Source organism: Platichthys flesus, chromosome 16, assembly GCF_949316205.1.
Source record: "Platichthys flesus chromosome 16, fPlaFle2.1, whole genome shotgun sequence".
Classification (NCBI taxonomy): Eukaryota; Metazoa; Chordata; class Actinopteri; order Pleuronectiformes; family Pleuronectidae; genus Platichthys; species Platichthys flesus.
Window position 1 is genome coordinate 12,798,143 of NC_084960.1, and position 24,734 is coordinate 12,822,876.

Here is a 24,734-nt window from a genome sequence, read left to right on the forward strand (position 1 = left end):
GACCCTGCCTCTTGCAACAGTAGCACTCACTGGTGAAGACGAAACTTTGCATTAAGGAAATGTACTTTTACTTTTAATACTTTGAGTATATTTAGAATAAAGTACTTACTTACTTTTACTCAAGTATAAACGTTAATGTGGTACATTTTCTTTTTATCTGATGTACTTTGACTTGAGTAGAATGTTTGAGTACTTCCTCCACCACTGATAATGGTTGATGTTTACGTACATGAGGCAGTGGGCCCAGTGCATTACTTTCCTCTGTCAGGGTTTGTAGTGTCCCCACTTTATTTGAGGGGTGATGATATTAACATTTGAACAAATGGTCAGAGCAAGGACACTGAAATTGAATTTGTCCCATGAACACAGATTTGTCTTAATTACTTAGACCTTTACCTGAAAGCATTGTGCAGGTGTTTTTGTAAAGGTTCAGATGTTGTACTTTAGATTAATGTTTATAACCTTGTTTCAGTTTTAGCTTTGCTTCAATCTGTTTTCCCTCTTGTCAGGGAGCCACTGGTTTCGTGTCTTGTGTAAATGCACCGAATCCTACTTTTCATCACAAATCCATCATAAGGAAAAATCTGCTTTCATTTTTGTCACCGTTATTTTTTTGTGCTGCCTAATCACATTGTTCACACTGATGGATTACCTTTGTCAAACAGCAGTCAGGTCTTTGAAAATTGCCTTTTATTAAAATAATTTGAAATGGCAGCAGGGATTTGATGTAATTTGTGTTAAATAATGATGTAAAAAATACCGGTGGTGTTTGCGAGAATAAATGAATGCTAATTCATACTCCGCTGCCTCTCCCTCCACGCGGTGCTGTTAAGGCCCTTTGACTGAGGCTTCCTCCACCTGTGACTATACCCGCTGCACCCTGTGGAGATCTGAGGTCCAGGTTCCACTGACAGAGGGAGGTGCGGCTCTTTGATGTAGCTCCGTCTGGAGGCAGCCGTGGAGCCTCCGCGCTTTCCAAACATCCCGTTTTCTCATCCACCGCCTCTTTAAACTCCATTAGCTGGGCCACGTCTCCATCCAGCCTCTTATTCGAGGTAGCATCTGCCTCCCCAGTGAGCAGGTCTGATGTTACGAGGTGTGTTTGGAGAGTGTCTTCCTCTCCCGTCGCAGTACGGCTATGCGGGCCGACCTGCTTTAACAAAAGGCTGTAATTAAGAGGCTCTCTCCCCTTCTGCAGCTATTCCACAAACAGACAGGCTGCTTTTACCAGGATGACAAGTGCCTGCCACCCTCACCCGCCTCACCCCCCTTCCCGCCTGTCGCTGCCACATTTACACATCATCTCTCGAATTCATCCTCCAGTTGAAAACACACGCACTTTTGTCGTGCTCAGATTCAGAAAGCCCCCGGAGATGTTACGCTGGAGCCGTAGCACGCTCTAATTGTCTTAGTATGTGCCTTTGTGTATAAGCAGGTGCTTTTCTGCATCCGCAGTATTCACCTGCGATTTTTTAACTTGGCTGCCTCCACAGTATTCCCCAGCGTTGCCCCGGGGAAATGAAGTTTGTCGGTGGGAGGTTTTGTGGGTGGGGGAGAGACAGATTAAAGATAGACAGAGGAGAGCGATAGGTGAAAAGATGGGCGCGCCACTTGTTGTTGTGCAGGCTTCAAATGATCGAGGGGGTGTTGCAGCTGTCTGTCAGTTTCACAGGTACGAGTCTCGTGATTGTCTCAGCCGGTTACGTCCGGCAGCTCAGACGCGCACGCTGACCTTCTCCTGATGGCTCACCGCCCACCCATCACTTTCACCCCTTTTAACCCTCCTCCACCGGCCCAGCGGTGCCTCGGAGCTTTTAGAGATTACCTTAATGGAGGGAAAAAAGGTGAAATGCACATGCCAGCTGGGTGGTGTGTCTTTCTTACCCAGAGCCTCGTCGTTTAAAGTGTGTAGCGACGAGTGAGATCCCTGAAAAAGCGAGATCAGAGAGGAGGAAACAAAAGTTCCTGTTTCAAGTTCCAAGCCCCTTTTGCTGGCTCTTCGCTTAAATCCACATTTTTGTGCTTTGGTGTAACTCCGGGAGTCGATTTCAAAGTCTGTGTGAAGGCTCGCATTTATTACGACGAGAAACACTTTTCAGACCCTTGTCCCTTTTGAAGGATTAGTGTTATGTTCAAATAAACGGCTTTGGAATAAATATGAATTGAACACATTTCTTCCTTTAATAAGAAGCATTACGTACGAGTCTTGTGTAACCTTGCATATAATAAAAAAAAAAGTGGAATTTGCTCTGTACTGAATAATAAAAAGTGAATTGGTTCATTTCCCTATAACGTTGTGAACCAGGTGGTTCTTAGTTGTGACCTTCAGGGTGTTAGAAGCCTGATTGGTGCTTTTATTGAAGGTTATATTTAGCGGCACGTGCCCCTCTCCCCTTCTAGTTGTTTGTTTTAACTGTTCCCATTGGAGCGTATAGACTTAGAATCGCCAGGAGCTGTAGGCCCGGCTGATTGGCCTATTTCCTGTTGCCTGCAGCCCTAACAGACATGCCGCATTTGCAGTTTGCTATTTTCTACCTTGTTCTTCCCCATTTTTTTTTTTTTTTACACCCTCTTCCTTCTTTCTTGTCTGGTTGATATTCAGCTGGTCTGTCCTTCCTGTGCTGTCACAGCTGGCAACCCACAAGGAGGCCTGTCGTGCTTGCGGTAAATTGGGTTGGGTATCAGAGGGAATAGTTCACCTTGCCTTTCCCAACCATCTGCATAACAACAGAGGTTCTGGTGAGGAGCCTGCACCATCATGAACTGGGTGGAGAAAACAGGCTTTGCACAGTAACAGTTTTTTTGGCAACTTCCACAAAACATTTGTTTCTAGTGTTTATAGAAATGAATACTTCAACATTGAAGTTAATTTATTAGTTAATAGACAATTAGGTAGCGACTGTTCATTTATTAATATTTATTTAGACATAAATAAACATGTATATTAAACATGTTTATTTTCTGACATTTCAAAGATTAAATATTTCAATTTTTAATTTTGAAAAAAATACATCTGCTAAACAAATGATAGTGAAAATAGCAGTTACCACAGCCCTATTGAACATTAACTGCAGTTACCATGAAATTGTTCTGGGTGAAGACCTTTTTTAAGTTTCCTAGTTACACAAGATGCCTCAAACTGAACTTCACCCCAGCGTCAAAGTGTTTGAAGTAGCTGTGAAATAAGATGTGGCTTTTAAAGACTCCGTAGCTGTTTGCATGTGTGCAGTCTGCAGCTTCCTTATCAGCTTCTCTTATACCCTCCACTCTGTGTGACCCACTTGTTAATACGCCCCAAAATATGAAGCTCCTCCACCTTCCTCTTCCAAATCCTTCCAAGAAATGCCCGCTCCACTTCTCCGGATTCTCCATGTGTCTGTGCATGTGTTGAGTCGGGCTCGCTCTCCCTGAGTTGAACGTCCAGCTCAATAGGTTGCTGTGGTGATAGAGAATATAATTATACCTGTGAGTTGATAGGTGGGTGGGTGAACACCTCACGTACTGAAATTACAGACATACTGTATATAAATAAATCGCTGAAGACGGAGGAGACCGGTGACTCAAAGTTAAAGTTGGGGAGAATGTGGCTCAGTGAAATGCAGGAAAGGAGAATGAAAATTGATAACGTTATATAAAATCTGTGGGACAAACTTTGCTGATGGAAGCACAAATATGCCCAGAAAAACACCACACTGTTCAATCAGGCTGCTCTGTTGTTTTTCCTCTTTTTTCTTTTTCTTTTCCTTGCAGTATCTTTTTCTCCGTGCAGGTTATTTCTCCTCCCGATTGTCTTGTCTAATCTCCCGGTGCATGCCCTCCGCAGAGCCCTCTTTTTATTCACTCAGGTTAATGCTCTTGACTCGGCTCTCTGTCTTTGACGCCGCAGCCCGGGCCTCATTGGCTGATCTCGCAGATCTTATCGACTCTGATTGCGGCTTCCCGTTGTCATTCAAGACCTCCTATTATTCAGTGGAGCAACGGGCTGCCACCTTTTTTTCTCTGCAGGCTGGGAGTCTTTGTTGCGGTTTGGCGCGCTGCCGACCGCGACCTGCTGGCAAACGCTGCCTCCTCGTGATAAAGGGGTTCACCAGGAACGCCCCCCCCCCCCCCATTGAGGCCCCTTTAAGTCGGTTTAAATGACACTGGTGCCGCAGGGACTTGCGCAGATTGTTTTGGCTCCCACAGTTGTTGTCTGCCAGTTTATGCGAACTGACAAAAGTAATGATGAATAACGTCTTCCCATTTATTTTGTGTTCTCATTCTCTCCTGCCCACGCAACTTTTTTCTCCTGCTTTGTTTTAGATGCTTTGTGTACAGCTTTGCAAAAAGCATTCACAAATTGCAGTTTGGAAAGTTTTCGGGGATGGACTCCAAACCAATGGCTCTAAGAGACATTTTAACACAACCAGGTTCATTTCTTTTGGGGGGAATTTTAACTTCTGTCAGGACTTTCTTAAATATAGAACCAAAAATGTTGCAGTGGAAGCATATAGCCTAACCAGCTTTTCGCTGTCGTTTATGATTCTCAGTCACAATAACAAGCCGTAGTACATAGGCCCAGCTTTGCCAGCCATTGTAATGGGGCCCTCGAGTCAGGTTCTTGTCAGCTGATGCACAATAAGCTGCAGCCTAATGAAGTGTAAACCAGAGATCTGGGGAGGCTGCGACCGGGCCAGATGAAAATAGCCGGTGGCCTCGGTGTTGCAGCGATACACTGCAGCTCGATGGTAATGCTATTAGCCGGGAAGTCAGTCCACTGCGTCTGACCCCCCGTGCAGTTTATCAGCACTTCATAACATGGTGGATGCAAGGGGCAGGGTGCTGAAGCCGCTGATCCCACTTGAGTGCGGTATCCGTGTGTGAATGAGCACAGATTGCGGAGTGGGGTTCGCGACTGAGGCGCGGTGTGAGCGCAGCTGCATCGGTGTCCGATCGCAGACCCGCTGCCGTCGACAGGCTTCCTCTGTGTTGAGGTTTGTCCACCGGGGAGCGGTGTAGCCTCCGTCTGGCCCGCTTCCTCCTCTCTTCCCCTGCTTTCATTAGCAGTCCATTTGTTGCTCCTGGCCGGAGGAGCTGGCTGCTCGCTCTCTCAGCTCATCTTAACGAGCCTGTAATGTACAGATGGTCCGCTCCATTCGGTCCTATTAAGCCTCGGCCCTTTTCATTCTTTCAGTGTTAAATCTCTCAATTGATTATTTTTTTTCTACCTGCATTTAAGTCTGTGGTCGATTAGGAGATGATGATTAAATGTTGTTCTGATTTTAGGAAGCATTCCCTGTGTAAAAATGCATGATAATAATCATCTGCCATTCCTCAGGTTATTGTGCCACTATTAGCATTCATAGCCAACCATCCCTCCAACCCTTATGAATACATTATAATGCATATATAATGCATTGACTAATTGTTATTCAGAGAAAGTGCTATGATTTCAACATAGTACTTTTCTGATGTCATGTGACAATGTTCTGGTGTGTTTGCTCCCACGTCTGTGCACAAACACACAAATTAACCCTTGGCATGTTTCTCTTCTAGCCAACGCCAGGGCCTGTTATCCTAAGCAAGGTAACTCACGGGCGAATGGCTCCCTGCTCTTTTAAAACACTTTACATCCATTCGTTTATTTAATTTTTTTTTGTCTCCAGTCTCATATTTTTTTGTGTGTAACCATACTGTCTCGTCCCTGGCTGTCTCCCCCTTTATTTTCCTGCGTGCTCTCCACTTCAGGCTGTGTTGACAGGTGCAGCACTGACAAAAAGGGCCAGGGTCTGTCAGATTGATGCCTCTCCTTAGAAACGGACAGCAGAATCTTTCACCTCCATAGACGAGAGTCAGTGAGAATATGTAAAAGAAAAAACGGTGTCGGCGGACGGAGGACAATCTCAGCTGGAAGGACGGGAGTGAGTGTGCGAGAGAACGAGGGCAGAAATGAAAGAGGTGCTCCATATTGTTCCCACCTGACTTTCAGCTGCTCAATTTTCAGTATTTCGTTTCCTCGGAAAGCAATAAAAGCCACTTAGAATGACAAGCAGGCATATCACAAAGGAATATCCAGCAAAACAGATTCAGTTTGAGCCTCTTCCTCTGATCTATTGCAGAAGCATTTCACTTTTCTCATTTTTCTCCCTAGAACTTGAATCAATAACTTTGCAGGGAAACGCTCCATCCTGCTGGCAAATAGTCTAACATCCCATCCCATGTTCTCTCTCTGTCTCTCTCCTCTTTCCTGTCTCTTCTGCGCCTTACTGTTCCCTCTCTCCTTCTGCTCTCCTCTCTCCTTCTGCTTCATTTGTTTCCACCTGTGTGTGCCTGCCTGGTGTGTCTGTACCCATGTCTCCACCCTGAACTCTTTCTGCATGCTTGTGTGGGTGGCGATTGACTTCCTTCTCGCCACTCTACCCCTCCCTTCCTTCTTTCCTCCCTACCATCCTTTCTTTCCCTTATCCCCCCTTCTTGTCTTCTGTCCTTGTCACTTCAGACCCCGAGCGTGGTGGCAGTCACATGATCTCGACAGATGACTTGGAATATCCGCGGGAGTACCGGACGCTGGGGAACAGCACCCGGCGCTTCTCCAATGTGGGCCTGGTGCACACGTCGGAGCACCGGCACACCGTCAGCGCGGCCCAGAGCCTGGAGGCCCTGACCAACCTGCACAAGGCCGACATGGAGCGCAAGAGGGACGCCTTCATGGACCACCTGAAGAGCAAGTACCAGCAGCAGCAGCAGCAGCTGCAGCATCCGCACCACAGCCCGCACCACAACCCGCCCTCGCCATCACCCTCCCACGCCAGCATGAGGGGCACGTCGTCGGAGCGCGCGGCACGTGAGCAGGTAAGCAGTCCATCCCCCTCATGAGGATTTGTCACTGCTAAGCAAATTTGTGTTTGCCTACATGAGGTAAATATTAGGTCATTGTGAAATGAATGTTCATTCATTTACTTTTGTGTTTATTGAGATTTCTCCCCACTATGCTGGCTCTTTAATAGACATTTTCCACAGGTCAAAAAACCCTCACTCAAGTGACTTTTATCGGCTCCCACTCTGTGATGGCAACATGGCATACGCACTAACTTGGCAACACAGTGAGGGAGCCCTAACCCTTACCCAACCAAAACCAAGACTTTACCCCAGAACAGTCCATTAAATGTGGGTCACAAAGTGCGCACTGGCCAAATTGTCCACACTTTACCAAAACGTCCTCACTCCGTAGGTTGTAGGCTCAAAATGCTCCTCACAAAGATAGCTGTACAAGAACACACACACACACACTCTGAACATACTGTTCTGTACACACATTCGTTCTCAGTGTGTGAGCACTGCTGTTGTGTGTATTTAATAGGGTAAATTCAATGTAATGACGTGACAGAAAAACGCATATGGGTGACGTGAGAGAGAAGGAAAGGTAGTAGAGAGAGAGGGAATGAATGAGAGAAGGAGAGAGAGAGAGAGAGAGAGACAGAGGGTGGGTGAAAGACAGGTGGAGTCCGTAGTTGCCGTGGCAACCTATCCCATATATGGCAAGAGGGGATATCGCATTGCAAAGGTCAGGGTGTGTGGAGACGGAGGAATTGTACAATAATGAAGACAGAGAGCAGAGAGGAATAACGAGTTGAAGGAAAGATAGTATAAAAAAAAAAAAAAAAAACAGCAGCAGCAGCTGGAATAGTGAGAGCCTAAAGGTGACAGGGCATTTTCGCCGCACGGGGGGAGGAGGAAGCAGGAGAAGCCCAGGAACCCTGTCATCCCGTGGATGTGCAGAGCGTGGACGGCGAGCACGGAGGGACGGGGGGGGAGGAGGAGCTGTAGAGGAGCAGAGCAGCCAGTCAAACAGTCCGCTGCTCAATTAGCCAGCACCAGCAGGAGCCAGGCACCCATCTGCGAAGGAGTTAATCGGCTGGTGTTGTAATGAATTAAATAAAGAGTTTCCGCCGCATGTGCTACTGGAGAGAGAGAGAGAGAGAGAGGGAGAGAGGGAGGGAGATTGACTGAGGTAAAGGGAGGGAGGGTGAGAGAAGCCGAGGGAGGGAGAGACGGGCAAAAACGCGATGAGGAGTTTCTGCACCTGACGGACAGCCTGTGATGACTGGATGAGTGGTGGACAGGCACAGGTGCACTGCAGGTGAGACAGGACTGGAAGCCGTAGACTGTTGTAGTATGTGTGTGTGTGTGTGTGTGTGTGTATGTGTGTGTGTGAGAGTATGTGTGTGAGTGTGAGTGTGTGTGTGTGTGAGGGGAGGGGGATAACGATCTGCAGGTTGGGATTCGATTCCACGCCTCTTGTGTTTGTTGTGGTTGTTGTGGTGACGGCGTGCATACGCTCAGGAGACGCAGAAGCCCCGGTCGAGACGATGGCTGAGTGGACGACACTGCCAGGAGCTCACGAGCCTCTGCTCACTGTGCAGACCCCAGGGTGGCTGTTTTCTCCTTTTTTGAGACAAAGGCTGCGGTAACGTTGAGACACCAAACTGGACCGGCGGAGTGTGGAGGATGGAGGAGGGGGGCGGGGGTGCAGAGGGGATGACGACATGAGAGAGAGAGAGAGAGAGAGAGAGAGAGAGAGAGAGAGAGAGAGAGAGAGAGAGAGAGAGAGAGAGACAGAGAGACGGGGGTTGTGGAGGAGGGGTGGTGTAGTCTGCTTTACATGCTGGTCAGGTAATGCAGTGCTCCACTCTGTGAGGCTACATCCTTCTGTGGCAAACATACAAACACACATGCCTCTGTGTAAATCTATACAGGGGCGTCTATACTTAGTTAGGGACTTGTTTGCCCCCCCCCCCCCAGTTTAATCTGACTCCCCGGGACTGGTGGCATATTTATTTCAACGGCAGGTTAAAAATGGCAAGATATACATTAGAGCCGAGCAGCGGAGCCTCAGTCAAGAGCATCACGCGTCCCCAGGGATTAGTGTGATAACGACCGACAGGATATAATTATAATTTCCACGCAGAAGACATGCTATAATTGCAGCGATGTTTGCCAGGATGGATAAACGTTACAGGGGAATGAAATCTCCCCTCTCTCTCCAGTTGGCTCTCGCTCCCTCCCAGAGCAAGTGTTTTCCAACTCAAAGTCCAAGCTCAGTGTGTCCGCCTCCCTCGGCGGGGCAACGGTTACAGCAACACAAGGCGTTAGAATGAGTGTGTTTACTTTACCTGCAGAGCTGCGGGCGAGCCTCGTTTACAGCAACCAAACAGAGAAACACTGGCGGCGACGGACACTCGACACCACAAATCACTTCTGCACCATTACAGCCCTCAGAGTCATTTAGGTTTGTGGGAACAGTGAAATCATTAACATTGTCTGAGCGATTATTTATGACGCCCCAGTGGTGCCCCTTAGCCGCCGTCGGGCTGAACAGATCGGGGGGGCTGCGGTGAATGAGTGACTGACACGCGATGAGGTAAGCCGAGGCCGGAACGAATCCGAAGTGGAGAGACCTCATGTTTTATCTCAGGCCTGACAGTGACCTAGTTTACCCACGGCCTCTCCCCCCAGAGTCTGAAAGAGAAGCAGCTTTTTGACCACTTCCCCTCAGTGTACTCGTGAATGTTTTATAGTCTCAGATCTCTCACTGTCCGGAAAAGCACCGTTGTTTAAGGGTTATTGCTTAATGCCTTTTTCTGATAAGACAGATAAGGTTTTTTTTTTCAACGCATAATGGAGCATTTAGTTCTTCAGACATTGGAGATGTATGACAAATGACTGGGAGTTAAAAAATACATACAGAGCAACTGGCTAGAGGACAGATGCTCTCTTCAGAATCAGGAGGAGACATTTGTTGGTTCAGTAGAATTATTGAGACCCAGACCCGAATCCCAAACATCAATAAATAATAAATAAATCAGATTATCCAACCTAATTATTTATATCCAAACCCAGGCCAACACATCGTTGATGGAACATCCTGACACAGACAAGAAGTCAACTCATCATTTCTAACTTACGTGCGTGGTTGCGTGTTGAGCTCTGTTTTGCAAGCTGCAGTATGAAAAGTCTCCCCCCGACTTTTTTGGCCATTCATTGGAACCAAATGTAGCCACAACCAATGACCTCTTTGACATGGTGTCACTTCGTTTGAAGTCGATGTTCGGTGAGTTCAAAGCTTTGAAAACACACAGGTTGTCCGTGCCTCTTGCTGTTGAAAATAATGGATTATTCCTGGAAAGGTTTTGAGCTGTCGAATTCCTCCTTGTGGATTTTAACAGCGACGATTGTCCAACCGCTGACAGAGGAGAGCAATGGACCAATGAGTCGACCAGTCGAACAAGAGTCAGTGTTTTATGCATAGCCTTCTAGGACTATTATTATTAAAAATGTTGAATACGGCGTACACATGTATTGAGAGAAAGTGAAAGAATGGGCTCAGGACTAAATTAAGGAACATTAGGTGAAAGATTAGATTACGACAGGGAACCAATCACAGAGAATGCCGCCTCTGATGCTTGTGTTCACTGAAATAATCTTTGCTTTTGTTGAGACAGTATTAAAATGGAAGGCCCATAATGAAAAACGATCAGCTATCATAAATCAAAACCTACCCATCACTTCTTTTTTTTATCTCTGCGACAGGAAACTAATGCGGGTGCGGCACAGCCACAGCTGAATGGACTGAAAATTGCCTGCAGATAAGAATAAAAACTAGAATAAGAGTTTGGATTAGAATTAAAATTCATGAACTCTGCCCAATCTCTCTTTAAAAAAAAATGTCCATGTCATTTTGAGGAATTCCTGGGTGAGGAAATCAGTGGCTTGGCCTGGTTTGGCCTGTGAGGAATTAGGTTTTAATGGAAAGCTCACTTCCTGTCTGAGGCCACAGCCAACATGCGGGCACCTTTTCATACATGGCAGGAGGAAGGGCAACTGGACAGATGAGATATACGGCATGTGCTGCTGGAAATAAGCAGGCGAGGTTGAGACGAAAAAAGAGCACGGCAGGTAAATCCAGAGTGAAAGAGACAGGAGAGCGAGGAGGAGACGGCTGTGGTGGAGAAGCCTGGGAGAGAGGCAAATGTTGCAACAACAGAGTGGGCTGCCGTTTAATTCGGTTTAACACTTTTCCTTTCCTCCCCTTCTCCAGCTACAGCCAACAGTGCAGTTTTGTTTCAGTTGTGTCGCAACCTGATGCCTGTAAAACACAGCCAGCAACGGCATTAACGCCGTTGATTATGGTCGTAGTTTAGAAAGCTGAGTTAAGGCTCATATATGCTGTGTTTACATATGACAAGATATGTGTATCTGTCACTACCCAAATACTTCCAGGCATCCTTCGCGTTGTTATGGTCGTTAAGCAATATGTCCAACGGAGGGCAGTGCAGAGTCGAGAGTTTCTTACTTACTCGAAAAGTCACTCGAGTTAAAATAGTTCTGCCATTACTGCCAGGAAATCTCCTCCTCATGTCCTATAATTGTCTCCCCTAAACTCTTGGCTATACTGCCCCAGACGATTTCTGGCGGTACTAAAAGTGGAGGAGGTTGTGATAAAGTGGCTGTGTGTCCATGTGACTAAACAAAGTAACGACATTTACGTTGGCAGCGCAGAGTCGAGAGTTTCCGACCAACGATGGTGGAGGAGGTTGTGGTGTCAACTTCTCAAGAAAGAAGCAAAAGCAGCTGTTTGTCCCTTTGCTCGGTAGTTTCTGACCAACTCACAAAATCTGTTGAAATGTCTTTTCCACGTGTCCGACAGTCAACTCGCTTGAACTATTGGGTGAACTCTACATGATTTCTGGTGGCCTTGCTGTTTCGCTTGTATGCGGAGAGAAGGCTTTGTCAGTGTTGATGAACGTATCTAACATTGAGCATAAATTAGCTGTCAGCGGAATGAATGAGTTTTATAAATGGTTCGTAAGAGAAGAAGCATGTTAATTGCTTTATTGTGGCGGATTCATTGGTTTTCTAGGTCCAGCATCTGCAGTCAGCTTCTACCTCTTCTTCAGTCCAGCTTATTCAATGCATGTTTTTGAATTCTTTATTTTTAGCTGAAAACTAAATAAAGCCTTTTTTGGAGACTTAAATATCTAACTCTTCTCTTTTCTGTCTGTTTCCGTCTCCCCCTTTTTGTCCTTCATGAATCTCCACAGCAACAGCCCAACTACTGGAGCTTTAAGGTCAGTGCTGTGTGTCCCCGTGTGTTTGTCTTTCTTCCTGTCCTCTGTGTGTCTGTCTGTGTGTGACACTGTGGTGTGTGTCGGGTTGCGGCGGCATGAGGTGTCATGGGTGGCGACAGCTTAAACTCCTCCAGCTCCATTTAATCTGCAGCAGAAGACGACTCTCTTAGGATTTATGATACCTCCGTCAGCTAGCATTAGTGGCTCGAGAAGTCACGTGACCTTGCAGATATATTACTCAGACTCCCTGAGACATGAAGGAATCAGACGTGTCACTGAGGCAGTATTGAGACAAAGCTTTGACGTGCAGAAATACTTGAGCCATGGCTAGAGCTGCTGAATAGGTTCTATCCACAGACTGTCGAGGGGAAAAATAGGTTGTCTCTAAAATGCCCGATTCGAGGTGCACTGAAAGTTTATATCTCTTCTTCTGTATTTGCAATCTGAGTTTAGTCTGTTTGTCAACTGGTATACATTTTGTCTGTGTGTGTGTCTATGTGTGTGTCTGTGTGTCTGTGTGAGAGAAAGAGAGAGAGAGAGAGAGAGAGAGAGAGAGAGAGAGAGAGAGAGAGAGAGAGAGAGAGAGAGAGAGAGAGAGAGAGAGAGAGAGAGAGAGAGAGAGAGAGAGAGAGAGAGAGAGAGAGAGAGAGAGAGAGAGAGAGAGAGAGAGAGAGAGAGAGAGAGAGAGAGAGAGAGAGAGGAAAGAGCCTCTGGCTTATCTGTGGCGTAGTCTTCCCTAAATCTCATGCTCACAATATCATTTGGACAGGGTGGAAATGTTACCGATATCAATAGCCATATGCCCTGACCCATGGGGAAGGCTAAGCAATTCATCGCTCGCTCCCACAAGTACTTTAACCTCAAACCGGAGTGATATGAAATGGAATTTAGAGCCTCGTCTGTCACGTAAATCTATTACACAACCAAACCATTTTCAACTCCGCAGGGCTTTCAGGTGGGCTGCAAAAAGTAGTGACTATTTGAGAGTGTAGAATGAAGCTTTAAAGACAGTGTTTTAACAAAGAACCTACAAAAGATTGAACATATGAACTGCTTTTTTTTAGCCTGCAGGTTATTTCATATCTTAATGTCTGGTTCTTGCCCGACAAACAGCCAAAAGCCACCAACGATTCAGTTTACAATATTACATATGTAGAGAAAAACAGCAAATCTTCTCAATTTAGAGGCTCGAAACAGAGAACGATGATTTCAAATTGCTTAGAAATACAATTATTAACAGTAGCTGTGTGGTAGCTTTATCACCACACAGCAGAAGTTCGAATTTCTATCTCATCACAAGATGCTGCAGTGGTAATCAAATGTAGAGCCAAACAAATCAGAAAAACCTTCTAGTTGTCGACTTATTTATGACATACAGGAGGGGAAGAATCACCCTTTCTGTCTGACTGCAGCAAGACAAGTTTTTAAAAAGATGAGAATGTTGAATTAGAAACATTACAACCGTAGGACCACCAATTTTATAATATAAATACGTTTTTGTTTTTAGTTTGCAATGCTAGGTCTAATTACAAGTTTGCACTGTTTGGCCTTGATGCTTGTTTTGGCTTCTGTTTTTCTGATCTTATCTGGATGGAGATATATTGCAAAACAAAGGTTGTGATGGAAAATATCTGTCCCTAAAAGCATCCGCAGTAGTGGAGACGAGGCCTTAGCTTTCACTATAAGTCCTGTGAGATTGTTTTCATTGTTATTTGGACCATGGAGAAAAATCAATAAAAAATTATTTAAAAAATGAGTAAAACAACCAAAATGCTTAAAGCAACTATACAGATATAAAGCCCTCTTACCGAAGATGTAATATGTTGATACCCTTTAATGGTGACCTCTCATCCTCCTCTGAAAGCCTCCGAAGGTCACATCCTACTCTCTCATCCTAGCACCTTTAATTCCGACTGAATCCGAAGAAGTAAACATCTTATCAGATACTATTGTGGTAAATAAAGACTTTATTGACAGCAATTATAGGTGTTAGGCGTGAAACTACACACAGTTAAATGTATCTAAAAATCTGTTCTTGTCATTTCTTTGTGTGTCGTGTTTTTCTGTTCTCTAAAGAGACACATGGCAGCAATCTCAGCCATCATCTGCCCGCAGTAAGCGCGCGCCATTTTGCTCCCTCTACTTCTGAGCACAGCGACTGCCTCGACACACAATTCGCAGCAATTTGGCTAGGCAATTTGTTCCATGCATTGATGACTCCCGGTATTACAAAGAAACAGGATTCGAGGAGTGCTGGGGGTTGAGGCTGTTGCAAGTCCCGGCCGATGATTGGCCTGAGAGTTGAGGGAAATAGAGAAAATAATGATAGTGGAGGGGAGAGCAAGTAGAGACAAATGGACGTGAGGGATGGATTGATCCAGGGAGCTTCTCTCTTACTATTTTGTCAAATAGAGAGGGAGGAAATGCAGACTAAAAATGCTTGAATGCAACAGCACAAGCGAGTTACCTGGATGCGGCTTTGGCCTCTGCCGCTGGAGCTCACACGATGACATAAATCAGCTCAGAGAGAATTGGATGCAAGCTTTGGGAGCTGTGGGAGAGGACGAATGAGTGACAGGGGATAAGAAGTGAGGGGAGGATGACAGACGACTGGAGGCCAAGACAGACACAAGCTTTTGAGGAAAAGAAAGATATAACCAGGAAGAGAAATGACAGATAGAGCTGAAGGAAAGACAAAGGAAGAGATGCAGATGAGGTGTGAGGATTGTGAATTTAACCATTTAACACCTGTCCCAATTTTAAACCCTGGAGCCATAGACTTCTTGGTCACTTTACGCATTTCAAGCTGGGTTTGACATTTCACATCACTTAAGAGGAGGAATAACGGCACTCAGGGACACGTTTTGAAAGAAAAGCCTCGCAGCGACCAGCAAGCGATTAGAAAGTACAGCATATGCCCAACAATCATGTGATGGGCCAACCTCTGGACTTTAAGATTTACCGAACTGTGATAGTTACAGACGCTTTTGTTTGATTTAGCAGTATAATTCATCCATATTTGCTCACTTGTATGTACAAGACCTTTTGGGGTCATTTTCTCTTTGACTTCTCTAGGATCTGACTTATTTTTGTTTCCAGTTAAGTCGCCCACTGCTGGTCATTCAAAAGAGGTTTCAGGCAATGTCGCATTGGCTTAACTTTCCGGACCAGGACTCTACTACGTCTATTTTTATGTACAATCCATGATTTATGTTAAGTTGTGTTAACTCACAACAGATTTCAATCTGTTTTTGTATCTGGTTGAAAACCTCTGACTCTCATGGTCATGCTGGATCAATGAATCAGCCGCAACAGAGGTGCTCACGCTGAATGTAAACATGGAACATTGATCCGATTATACAGTCAAGAGAGAGCAGGGCAGCATTTACTGTGTCATTTACTTTGAACAGAAAGTTAGTAGAAAGTAAGACTCCTCATGTCCTATACAATGTTAGCCAAAAACTATTTTTAGTTGACTATATCTTATGAAATGATATTGTCAAAGCAGTCATGACAGAAATTGCAAGACAGCCACAATTTATAACTCTACATTTTAATCCAATTGTTTGACAGGCAGTTCATTGGCTCCTTATTAAATTACATCAAACAACCTGTCTGGCAGATTTGATGAACCATACTGTCTCGTTACAGTATTCTTTCTGCTGTTATCTTGAGTGTAGTTTTTTATTAGTACTCCCTATGTTGAAATCGAGCTGAAAAACACAAGCAAATATAGGAAGTTAATATGTCTGCAGACTAAGTTAGACTACACTGAAGTGGAGTTTGATGAGATTTCCACCCCCAGACAATAAAAACATACAGTTTTAGCATTACTTCCTTGACCTTAAACAGAACAGTTTGTGTGTGTGTGTGCGTGTGTGTGTGTGTGTTTGTGTGTATGCACCCATGCTTGTGTGTACAAACACACCAAACAAGAACATATATGGTGGGAGTTTGTATTGAGTTTGTAGCCTGAGGTCTGTTGTCAGGCCGCCGCGCCCCGCTTTCCTCTCCATTCGCTCATGCTCTGTGTAAGATCATCCTATTCCCTTCTGTTCCGCCATGCCTTTATAAAAGTGTAGAGTTCTCAACAGTAATTGAGTGTTGTTGAAAAAGTCTGGATCGCTCTCAAAGTAAAGGTTGAGGTGGAGGGAGGGCGGCAGGTGGAGGGGAAAGATTGAAGTGTAAAATCAGAGGGAGGTAGAACCAGTTTCCCTCGAGAGGAATCTGTGAACACCACCATGTACAACACTTGCTTGTCTCGCAGGGCCTGATGCATGACCAGATGGTGTATTCACATATATTTACAATGCAAAACTTCTGCAGGGACACATCTTCGGTTTGGTCACTTAAGCCACCAATAAGTGAGTTGGTGTTTGGTTCCGGCTGTAACAAGGCAAGCTGACTAAGAGCATAATAGCTTCAGTGAGCTCACAAACATTCACACGTCAGGGTTTTATCATAGCAGTTATTGTTATTCAGTCACTTTTCCCCCCACACATCTTTTTTCCTGCTTCTTTTTCCACTACTTAAGAAATAAAAAGATCTGACATTGTGAGAAGCGAGCTCTGTCATGCAGCACCATATTCTCAGTTCCATTTTCCTTTTCATAGGATGCTCCAACTAAGTTGAGTGACTGAAGAGAATGAAATGAGTTGTGTTTTTTTTCTCTGACAAGTTTCATAAAGAAAATATTTGACGGTCGTCGTTGACTATGCCAAATACATTTGAGTAATTGGGTTGGGCTCAGACTGGTTGTGTTACAGCTCCTGTTCCGTTCCAAGCTGTGAATAGATTTGTTAATTTCAAGAGTCAATTGCCATATCAAAACTTTTAAAGTTTCACACCTTTTAATTCTCATTATGAAAATGTTATCTCGTAAAATATCTAGATATTTGAGTTTTGGGAGATACTTTTTTTTAATGTGAAATATGAGGCTATCCATGGCAAACTTAGCTTAGCTTAGCACAAAGACTGGAAACATCCTATTCATTCACAAGGAGGAGGCTATGACCTATACTGCAGCTAGCCACTAGTGGGCGATCGAGGCACTTTGGCTTAATTTATGGTCATACAGATCTTGGGTTACTTCCTGGATCTATGAAGCTACGAAATTTTTGTTACCCTCTCACAGAGGCTCTCTGTTTCAATATGTTTCCAGTCTTAAGTGCTCAGCGAATCTAACCAGCTGCTGGTGTCAAATTATTCCTTTAAATATGAAGTCACTTTTCTGAGCTGAAACTAAACCACTGGATTCCAAACAAATAACGTTGTTGAACACAGGTCCTACTTAATACTGTATATGTATATTTTTCACACAGAATTTGCCCAAAACATCCTTCATATCTTCCTGCAGCTTCCCAGAATATGACACAATGCAGTACGTGCTGCTCCGCTGCGGTGCTGTTGACTTGTTGTTCAGTGCGGTCACACTTCAGATAAATGACCCTATTACAGAACGGGGTGGGTGTTATCTGTCAGGATCACCGTGCCTCTGTGTGCTCCGACAGCAACCACTATCACTGAACATGGCCATGGCCGTTCAGGGCCTGTTAGTGTGACTGCTCGGATATTTGTGTATAGTATGAAAAGAGGGTTTTTCCAGTTGTCAGAGCTGGGGGTTTATTATTTCCCCTCATGATCACACAAGCAGTAGTAAAGCTGCTGATTCGATAGCAGTCATGTGTTGGTCTTTTGGTTACTGTTGACTGTAATGCGGCAAAAATTAATTGATTAAGTAGTTGAGTAATGTTTAATCAGGAACATTCATCATTTAGCTCGTTGATACATGAGTTACACGATTGAAACATGAACTACAAGAGTGCATGGCTGGAATATTATATATATTATGAATTTATTTATTTAGATTTTTTTAGTTTTGGACAAATTGGACCATGCATTTCTCTACAAAATGTCATGGCTATCCAGACGTGGTTGTGATATTTCAGTCTGGGCCACAGTGCTTGATACACAGCACAGAGCTGTATGCTACCACAGCATTTGTAGTGTTTATCTGATTTGAAACAAAGCTACCAAAATACCCTTCGGCCAGAACAAATTTTAAATGCGAAAACTGTTGAACTTCTTTTTTAACATTATATTGATTAATTGGTTGATAAATAAAATAAAAAAAAAAGGCAAAAGCTATCTCCTGTAGTCCCAGTTTACTGCATGGCCTCCTGGGTTATTACCCAACTAACACATTAGAAGTAGATCAGGGAGTGTGTTCTGTTTTAGTGTTGTGTGTTTATGAATGAAGTCAAACAGCTCGCTGCTGTGAGTCAGTCACGTTAATGAAGCACCACATTACTGGAAGTCACTGTGTATCCATGCTGTGCTTTGAGTCATGCAGGGGAAGGGAGAGAAGGACATCCTTGAAAAGAGCAAAAAAATAACTGTTGGTGGTGCAAAGGGAGAGGAGGGAGCCACAGCTACTGTACTACGGCTGAGGATGTGTCTGCCATCCAAACAATCAGCAGACAGCATTCTGGGAGCTCATTACAGAAGCCTCTGAGCTGGAGGAGATGCCACAGCAGTGGTGGGATCAGGGAGCCAGTTCAGCGAGCTCAGCTCCAGCTGCACTAAAAGTCTTTCAGTGAGAGACGCCTGGGCACAGGCCAGCGGGATAAACCAGCAGTGACAGACCAGGATTTGCATGAGCGTCTCCTCCCACCCCACAAGCATCGTTTAAAGTTGGTAGCTGCACAGGGACATGAGTTTGGACGGGGGCATGTGGGAGGTGTGCGGTGTCTTAACTTATGCTAAGCCTGAGCGCAGTTTCCAGCTTAATTGTGCTCCTCACCCCACTGTAGGTGAGTCATGAAAGCTGATGCCCTGGAGGGCTGTGCCATTTGAGTACAACTATATTGTGCTATTCTCCTGCAGCATTCAACTGAAGGCAGATACTGTGACGCTGGTAATTCTTAGAGAATGACTGGTTGCTAGACTATTGTCGAGGTGTCGTTAATCTCTTTACGTGGTTCATTGTGTGGAGTCTCATTGTGTGTTCACTGTCTCTTTTCCGGTTGGTGTTACTCCATCGGCCCCGTCCAATCCGTTCTCTCCGCCTTGATTTCACCTCTCAGTGGATGATGGTGCGTCTCCGTGTGTCTTCTCCCGCAGAGCCGCAGTCCCCGGCATTCCCAGTCTACCCAGTCTGGGCTCGCCGACCAGGCCGCCAAGCTCTCCTTCGCCTCCGCCGAATCCTTGGAGACCATGTCGGAGGCCGACATCCCCGTCGGGTTCAACCGGATGAACCGTTTCCGCCAGAGCCTGCCGCTGTCCCGCTCTGCCAGCCAGAATAAGCTGCGATCTCCAGGTTAAGATCTGAGGAGCTGCTGGCCGGTTCTGTCACAACATGCTGGTCGAACAAGGAAGCAGATTTGAGGCTGTCTCTTCACTCCCTCTAGCTGGGGATGTGAACCGCTGTGCTTACAGGGAACGCAAGGAAGTTATACTCTCACTTCATTTAGTGTAGCAGCATAGGTTTAGTATCACTGCTGGAGAGAAGTCAGTCCTCACTCTACAGAACACCAAGTATAACAAATTCAGACAGGATTCCCATTTCATTCAGACCAGAACACCTTTTTCTAAATGAAGCCTGTGCAGGTGTGTGAGCTGCAAAGTTTTCAATATTTCTCTAGGGATTATTACAGCATAGCCTATACTATATTATTCAGGTAGTTATTTTACTGACTGCTTATTTTTAAGAATATTATTAATAATATTCTGTTACAGTGCTTTACAAAACAGTAATAACAGCACACAGACAGATAAGATTAGGCAGATGTTGGATTATTCAGCGCAAATATTTGACAGCATCACTGCTCATCTGCATTGATCACAAACAGAGTGAATATATGTTCACGTGTAAACAACAGACTCAGGAACAGGTTAACTACATGAGGGCCTTCGGAGAGTAGAGAGGATTAGCGTGAGGCAGTCCAGACTCATAAAGACCAAGGTGCTGTGGTATATCAGACAGGGTGAGATGAATAAAGAAGTGGCCGTAAAGCGGCAGTGACTGATGAGGGATGTTCAGACCGAGGAGTTCAGGCAGAGGAAGAAGAGCAGAGCCTCCACTCCATGTCTCTATATACTAACTACCTGTCTTTGTTTTCTTCTCTCCCCTAACTCGTCTGCAGAAACTCTCTCTTATTTTGCTTGACTTTTAATCACTGGTCTTTTCTTTTGCCTTGTTTGTTCTTTTTGTTTGTCCCACGGTGTATGAAGATGAATTTGCAGGTTAGTCAGGCGTCAGACTCGTCTTTTCCTATAAAACCAAGGGTTGCAGAACCATTTTCAATGAAGTACGGCTGCTTAGGACTCGCTGTTTCTATTTGAATATTAGAAAGTTTTATTTCAAAAAGTAGAACAAAAAGTGTAACCTGCCTCAAACTGTGAATCCTGGTACCTTACCAGTTTTTTTAATTCTCACCCAGTTTCCACATTCAGAAAAAAGAGACCCGATGTTTACAGTGTCAGTGAATATTCACCTGATGATACAAATCATTGTCTTGAACTCATATACCAAGAGGCAGAACATTTTGGATCACGACGTAACTTGCAGAATCTCAACACATGCTATGACAGAATTGCTTTTTCTAGATATATCGGAAAAGACATCACTGTCTGACCCGCCGTCTCCTCTCTGTCACTCCCACTTAGGCGTGCTGTTCCTGCAGTACGGGGACGAGACGCGCCGCGTGCACATCACCCACGAGCTGAGCAGCCTGGACACGCTGCACGCCCTCATCGTCCACATGTTCCCCCAGAAGCTGACCGCGGGCATGCTGAAGTCCCCCAACACGGCCATCCTGATCAAGGACGAGGCGCGCAACGTCTTCTACGAGCTGGAGGACGTGCGGGACATCCAGGACCGCAGCATCATCAAGATTTACCGCAAAGAGCCCATCTACGCCTCCTACCCCGCCGCGGCGCACCTGGCCAATGGAGATCTGAGGGTGAGGAGGAGGGGGTTGGGGGGGGGGGAGAGGGGAGACTGGTGGCAAAAGTGCTGGGTTGTTGAAGAGAAAAAATACAATATAATCTCCTGCATCTCTTTATGGTTAACAATATGTCAGTGAGAACTCCAGTAATGGTAATATTCTGCCTCAACGATAAAAAGGAGCATTGCACTTCTTTGGAAAGGTAATAGTGTTTGTTTTTTTTTGTATGTTCCAGTGGTAACTTTGACAGGCTGCTTCTGTGTATATGGGTTCCTAATTGAACTGGCATTCCTCCTGGAAATGTATTTTTCTTATCTTTAAGTAGCCCATCTGTTGCTGCGCACATGCCAGAGAACAATGTTCCTCTGTGAAATGAGCATATTTCAACATCCGAAGCCATTTCTGCTCCAGTGAAGATCAAGGAAGCCGGAGGGAAATCTTTTTTAATTTATTTTCTTATTTCATACAAAACCCTGCTTTTCCATCTGTACTATTCACACTGTACTGAGAACACAACTGCTATTAACGATGCAAAAAGGCAGTGAAAACAACAATTATGCATCTGTTTAATGTGTGTGTGTGTGTGTTTGGTGTGTTTATGCACGCTCACATGCATTTTTGTGCTTCTGTATAAAGGCACAGCTGACAGATATCCTTAAACTGTCATCTACTCATTGATTAACCCTCAAAATACGCAATCATGAAATCATACAGGCCTGCTTTGAGGCAACACTTTTATGGGTAAAACTGAGAATCCTGAGTTATCATCTTTCACATTAAGTATGTGATGCACATCTGTCTCTTCTTTACAACTGTTGGAGACAAACCCAGGCTCCATCTTAACAAGCATCTTGCCAATAATCTACTCTTTGAGCTTGTTGTGTGTCTCGTTTTGTCTTGTGCAGCAAGTCACGGTTTCAAGCTGCGTGTCATCTGTTCCCTAGCTTGTTTAAGTTGTGCCCGCACAGTGCAAATCAGGCCATCTCCTATAGCTTTGAATATATGTTTATGAATTTATCCATGGGCAGACGTGCACAAATTCTTTTGTCACGCTTCAATATGTCCTGCGTTACACACGGCGTGTCAAGGTTTGCTGGAATGCTGAGAACAATATGAAAGGAAGACAAAACAGGCATGAGTTAAGCAGCAAAAGGAGTAACGTGACGAGAGGGAAAGCGAAGAATTTGCATTTTAAAAGCAGCAGATATGATAAAAAACCACATCAGGCGTAAGTCCAGAGCAGGAAAAAGCGAGGCGGGTTGAAAAAAGCATCAGGACATATTTAATGATGTTGCTGTGCAAAGACAGGCAGATAGAGACAAATAAAACAAAAATGGAAAATGGTAGACCTAAGTATATTTGCCCGAGTTAGAAGCAAGTCATCAATCTGCTGAAAATACAAAAAAGTATGTATTGATCTTTGAAAAGTTTCTATTTTCGCCCTGACAGTTTTCTTTTTTTTTAAAGTCTAAATGTTTAATGGACTTAATTATGCCATCGGATAAATAATTGGTCTCTCGCAAAATGTGTCTTCTTCCGTTGGCGTCTGTAGATTTTGACAGTCTGTCCGGTGTCAGTCAGATCAAAGTCATGCTCGAGCCAAACTGACAAATGGTGAACACTCTTGTGCAAGTCTCCATGGTAACTCTCAGCCCTGCTTGTTCCTTTCAGAGGGAGATGGTGTACTCCTCTCGCGACTCCTCCCCAACCCGACGCATCAACACCCTCCCCTCCTCTTCGGCCTCAGCGTCTTCTGGCTCTCCGTCCCGCTCACGCCTCTCCTACAGCGGCGGCCGCCCTCCGTCCTTCACCGGGTCCCATGCCCAGCACGAACAGGCCCGACACCCCCACCATCCCTCAGCGGGCCACGGTGCCAATGTAGGCCTGTCTCCTTCCCCCAGCGCCATCCTGGAGCGCCGTGACGTCAAGCCCGATGAGGAGGTTTCTGCTAAAAACATGGCACTAATGAAGAGTGAGGGGCTGTACGCAGATCCCTACAGCTTGGTGCACGAGGGCCGCCTCAGCATCGCCTCCACTCAGTCTTTAGCTGCCATCGGAGACCCCTTTAGCTTCCCTGTTACCAGTGGCCTGTACCGCCGTGGCTCTGTGCGGTCCCTCAGCACCTACTCAGCTGCAGGTCTTCAGGGGGATATGGACGACTCCCTCTACAAACCTGGTGGTTCTCTCTATTCCGACACATACTCCTCAGCCACTCTGGGGATGGGCTTTCGCATGCCGCCCTCATCGCCACAGAAGATCCCTGACATGCAGCTGAGGGAAAGGGAATCGTACTCCGGCTCGCCCAGCAGAGCCTCACCTGTCAGGCAGTCGTTTCGCAAGGACTCAACCTCTTCCTCCGTGTTTGTGGATAGCCCAAAGTCGAGGCCCAGCTCCGGCTCAGAGCCTCTGTGCCTGACAGCCGGGCCTGGAGAGGGCGGCAGGGCCACGCCGGGTTTCGGTTCCTCGTTGTCTGGACAAGACGCAGACATTAGCAGGTCAGTTTTAGTCTGTGTGGTGAGTTCCGTGAGGGACGTTGTGCTGTTTAAGGAGGATTTTGAGAATCCTCCCCTGAGTTATGGAGTCCTACACAATACTGGCCTCTAAAATCAAAACTATTTCACATATTATATTTGTGTTAAGTCTATGTTCTAAAGTATTAAATGGGCAGAGCTGTGTTGGAAACATTTGATGTTATATATTTCCAAATGCCAAGGAGATGACGCCACAAAGACGATAGTTTGTTTTTCATCTAATCCAAGTTTTTAGTTACGTCTTCATTTGTGCATTACGTTGTTGTACAGTTGTCCCTTTTTCTCTCGTAGGGATCATCGTCTGGAGCGTATGGAGGCCATGGAGAAGCAGATAGCCAGCCTGACCGGCCTGGTCCAGAGTGTGCTGACCAGAGCACCAGACAGTGACAGCACGTAAGACTCTCCATTACAGCCCATTGACCCTCCAAAACTCACAGACACGCCGTCGGCTCAGACACATAGGCATGACAGGAACAGCAGCTCGCTATTCTCCGAGCCATTAGCAGTTCCATAGCAGTGAAGTGGTACATTACTTTGTATGAGCACAACAAGTTCAGAGCACTGAACATTAACTGCAGTGCACGGGCACTATTGATTTATCTATTGATATATGTGAGACAGCTGATTTCCTTTATTTAAACTGAACACCGGTATCATGGCCCACATGAACACAATAGGGGCTCATTAACAAGAACTAACTTGTTAATGTGATCAGTCTGATAGCATCCAGTCGTCGTGCTGTTAGCGTTAGCACCGTAATTGCCTTGCCCTGTGGCCGTTGATCCTCAGATGCGGCCTGCTGCGTCTCTGCATGATGGCGGGCTGCCCTCCGGACCAAGGGACGGAGTTCTCACGGCCATTACCTTTTTCTTCCAGCGAGAAGACCGAAACCAACAGCGACGGCTCCGCCACTGGAAGTGAGTACAGCAGCGTGATCCAGACCCGTGCACCATACCGGTCCTAACACTGTTTCTGTCAATCCCTTCACTGAACTATTTCTTTTTCCAACTGACAATGAACAGATATGTACAAAGGGCGATGAATAGATGGAACCAGCAACGGTGATCTCCTGCATTTAAGACTGAATTAAACTTGAGAGCAGTGTCACAGTGGAAGTGAATTAAGAGATAATTGTTCCAGTTCAGGTT

General features: G+C 45.4%; 1 protein-coding gene across 3 annotated transcripts in view; it reads left to right on the forward strand.

Moving 5' to 3' along the window:
- The first annotated feature begins 6,327 nt into the window (after positions 1–6,327).
- Positions 6,328–24,734, forward strand: part of srcin1a (SRC kinase signaling inhibitor 1a) — a 40,007-nt gene continuing 21,600 nt past the window's right edge. The window contains exons 1-7 of one of the 3 annotated variants that reach the window (XM_062407618.1): positions 6,328–6,831; positions 12,081–12,107; positions 19,230–19,425; positions 20,775–21,070; positions 22,727–23,550; positions 23,878–23,979; positions 24,376–24,503. In XM_062407618.1, coding sequence (XP_062263602.1) covers positions 6,502–6,831; positions 12,081–12,107; positions 19,230–19,425; positions 20,775–21,070; positions 22,727–23,550; positions 23,878–23,979; positions 24,376–24,503 — 1,903 coding nt within the window. In that variant the 5' untranslated portion in view covers positions 6,328–6,501. Of the gene's footprint in view, positions 6,832–7,206; positions 8,120–12,080; positions 12,108–19,229; positions 19,426–20,774; positions 21,071–22,726; positions 23,551–23,877; positions 23,980–24,375; positions 24,504–24,734 lie in introns of those variants that run through there. The other 2 variants (XM_062407620.1, XM_062407619.1) reach the window with 2 other exon arrangements.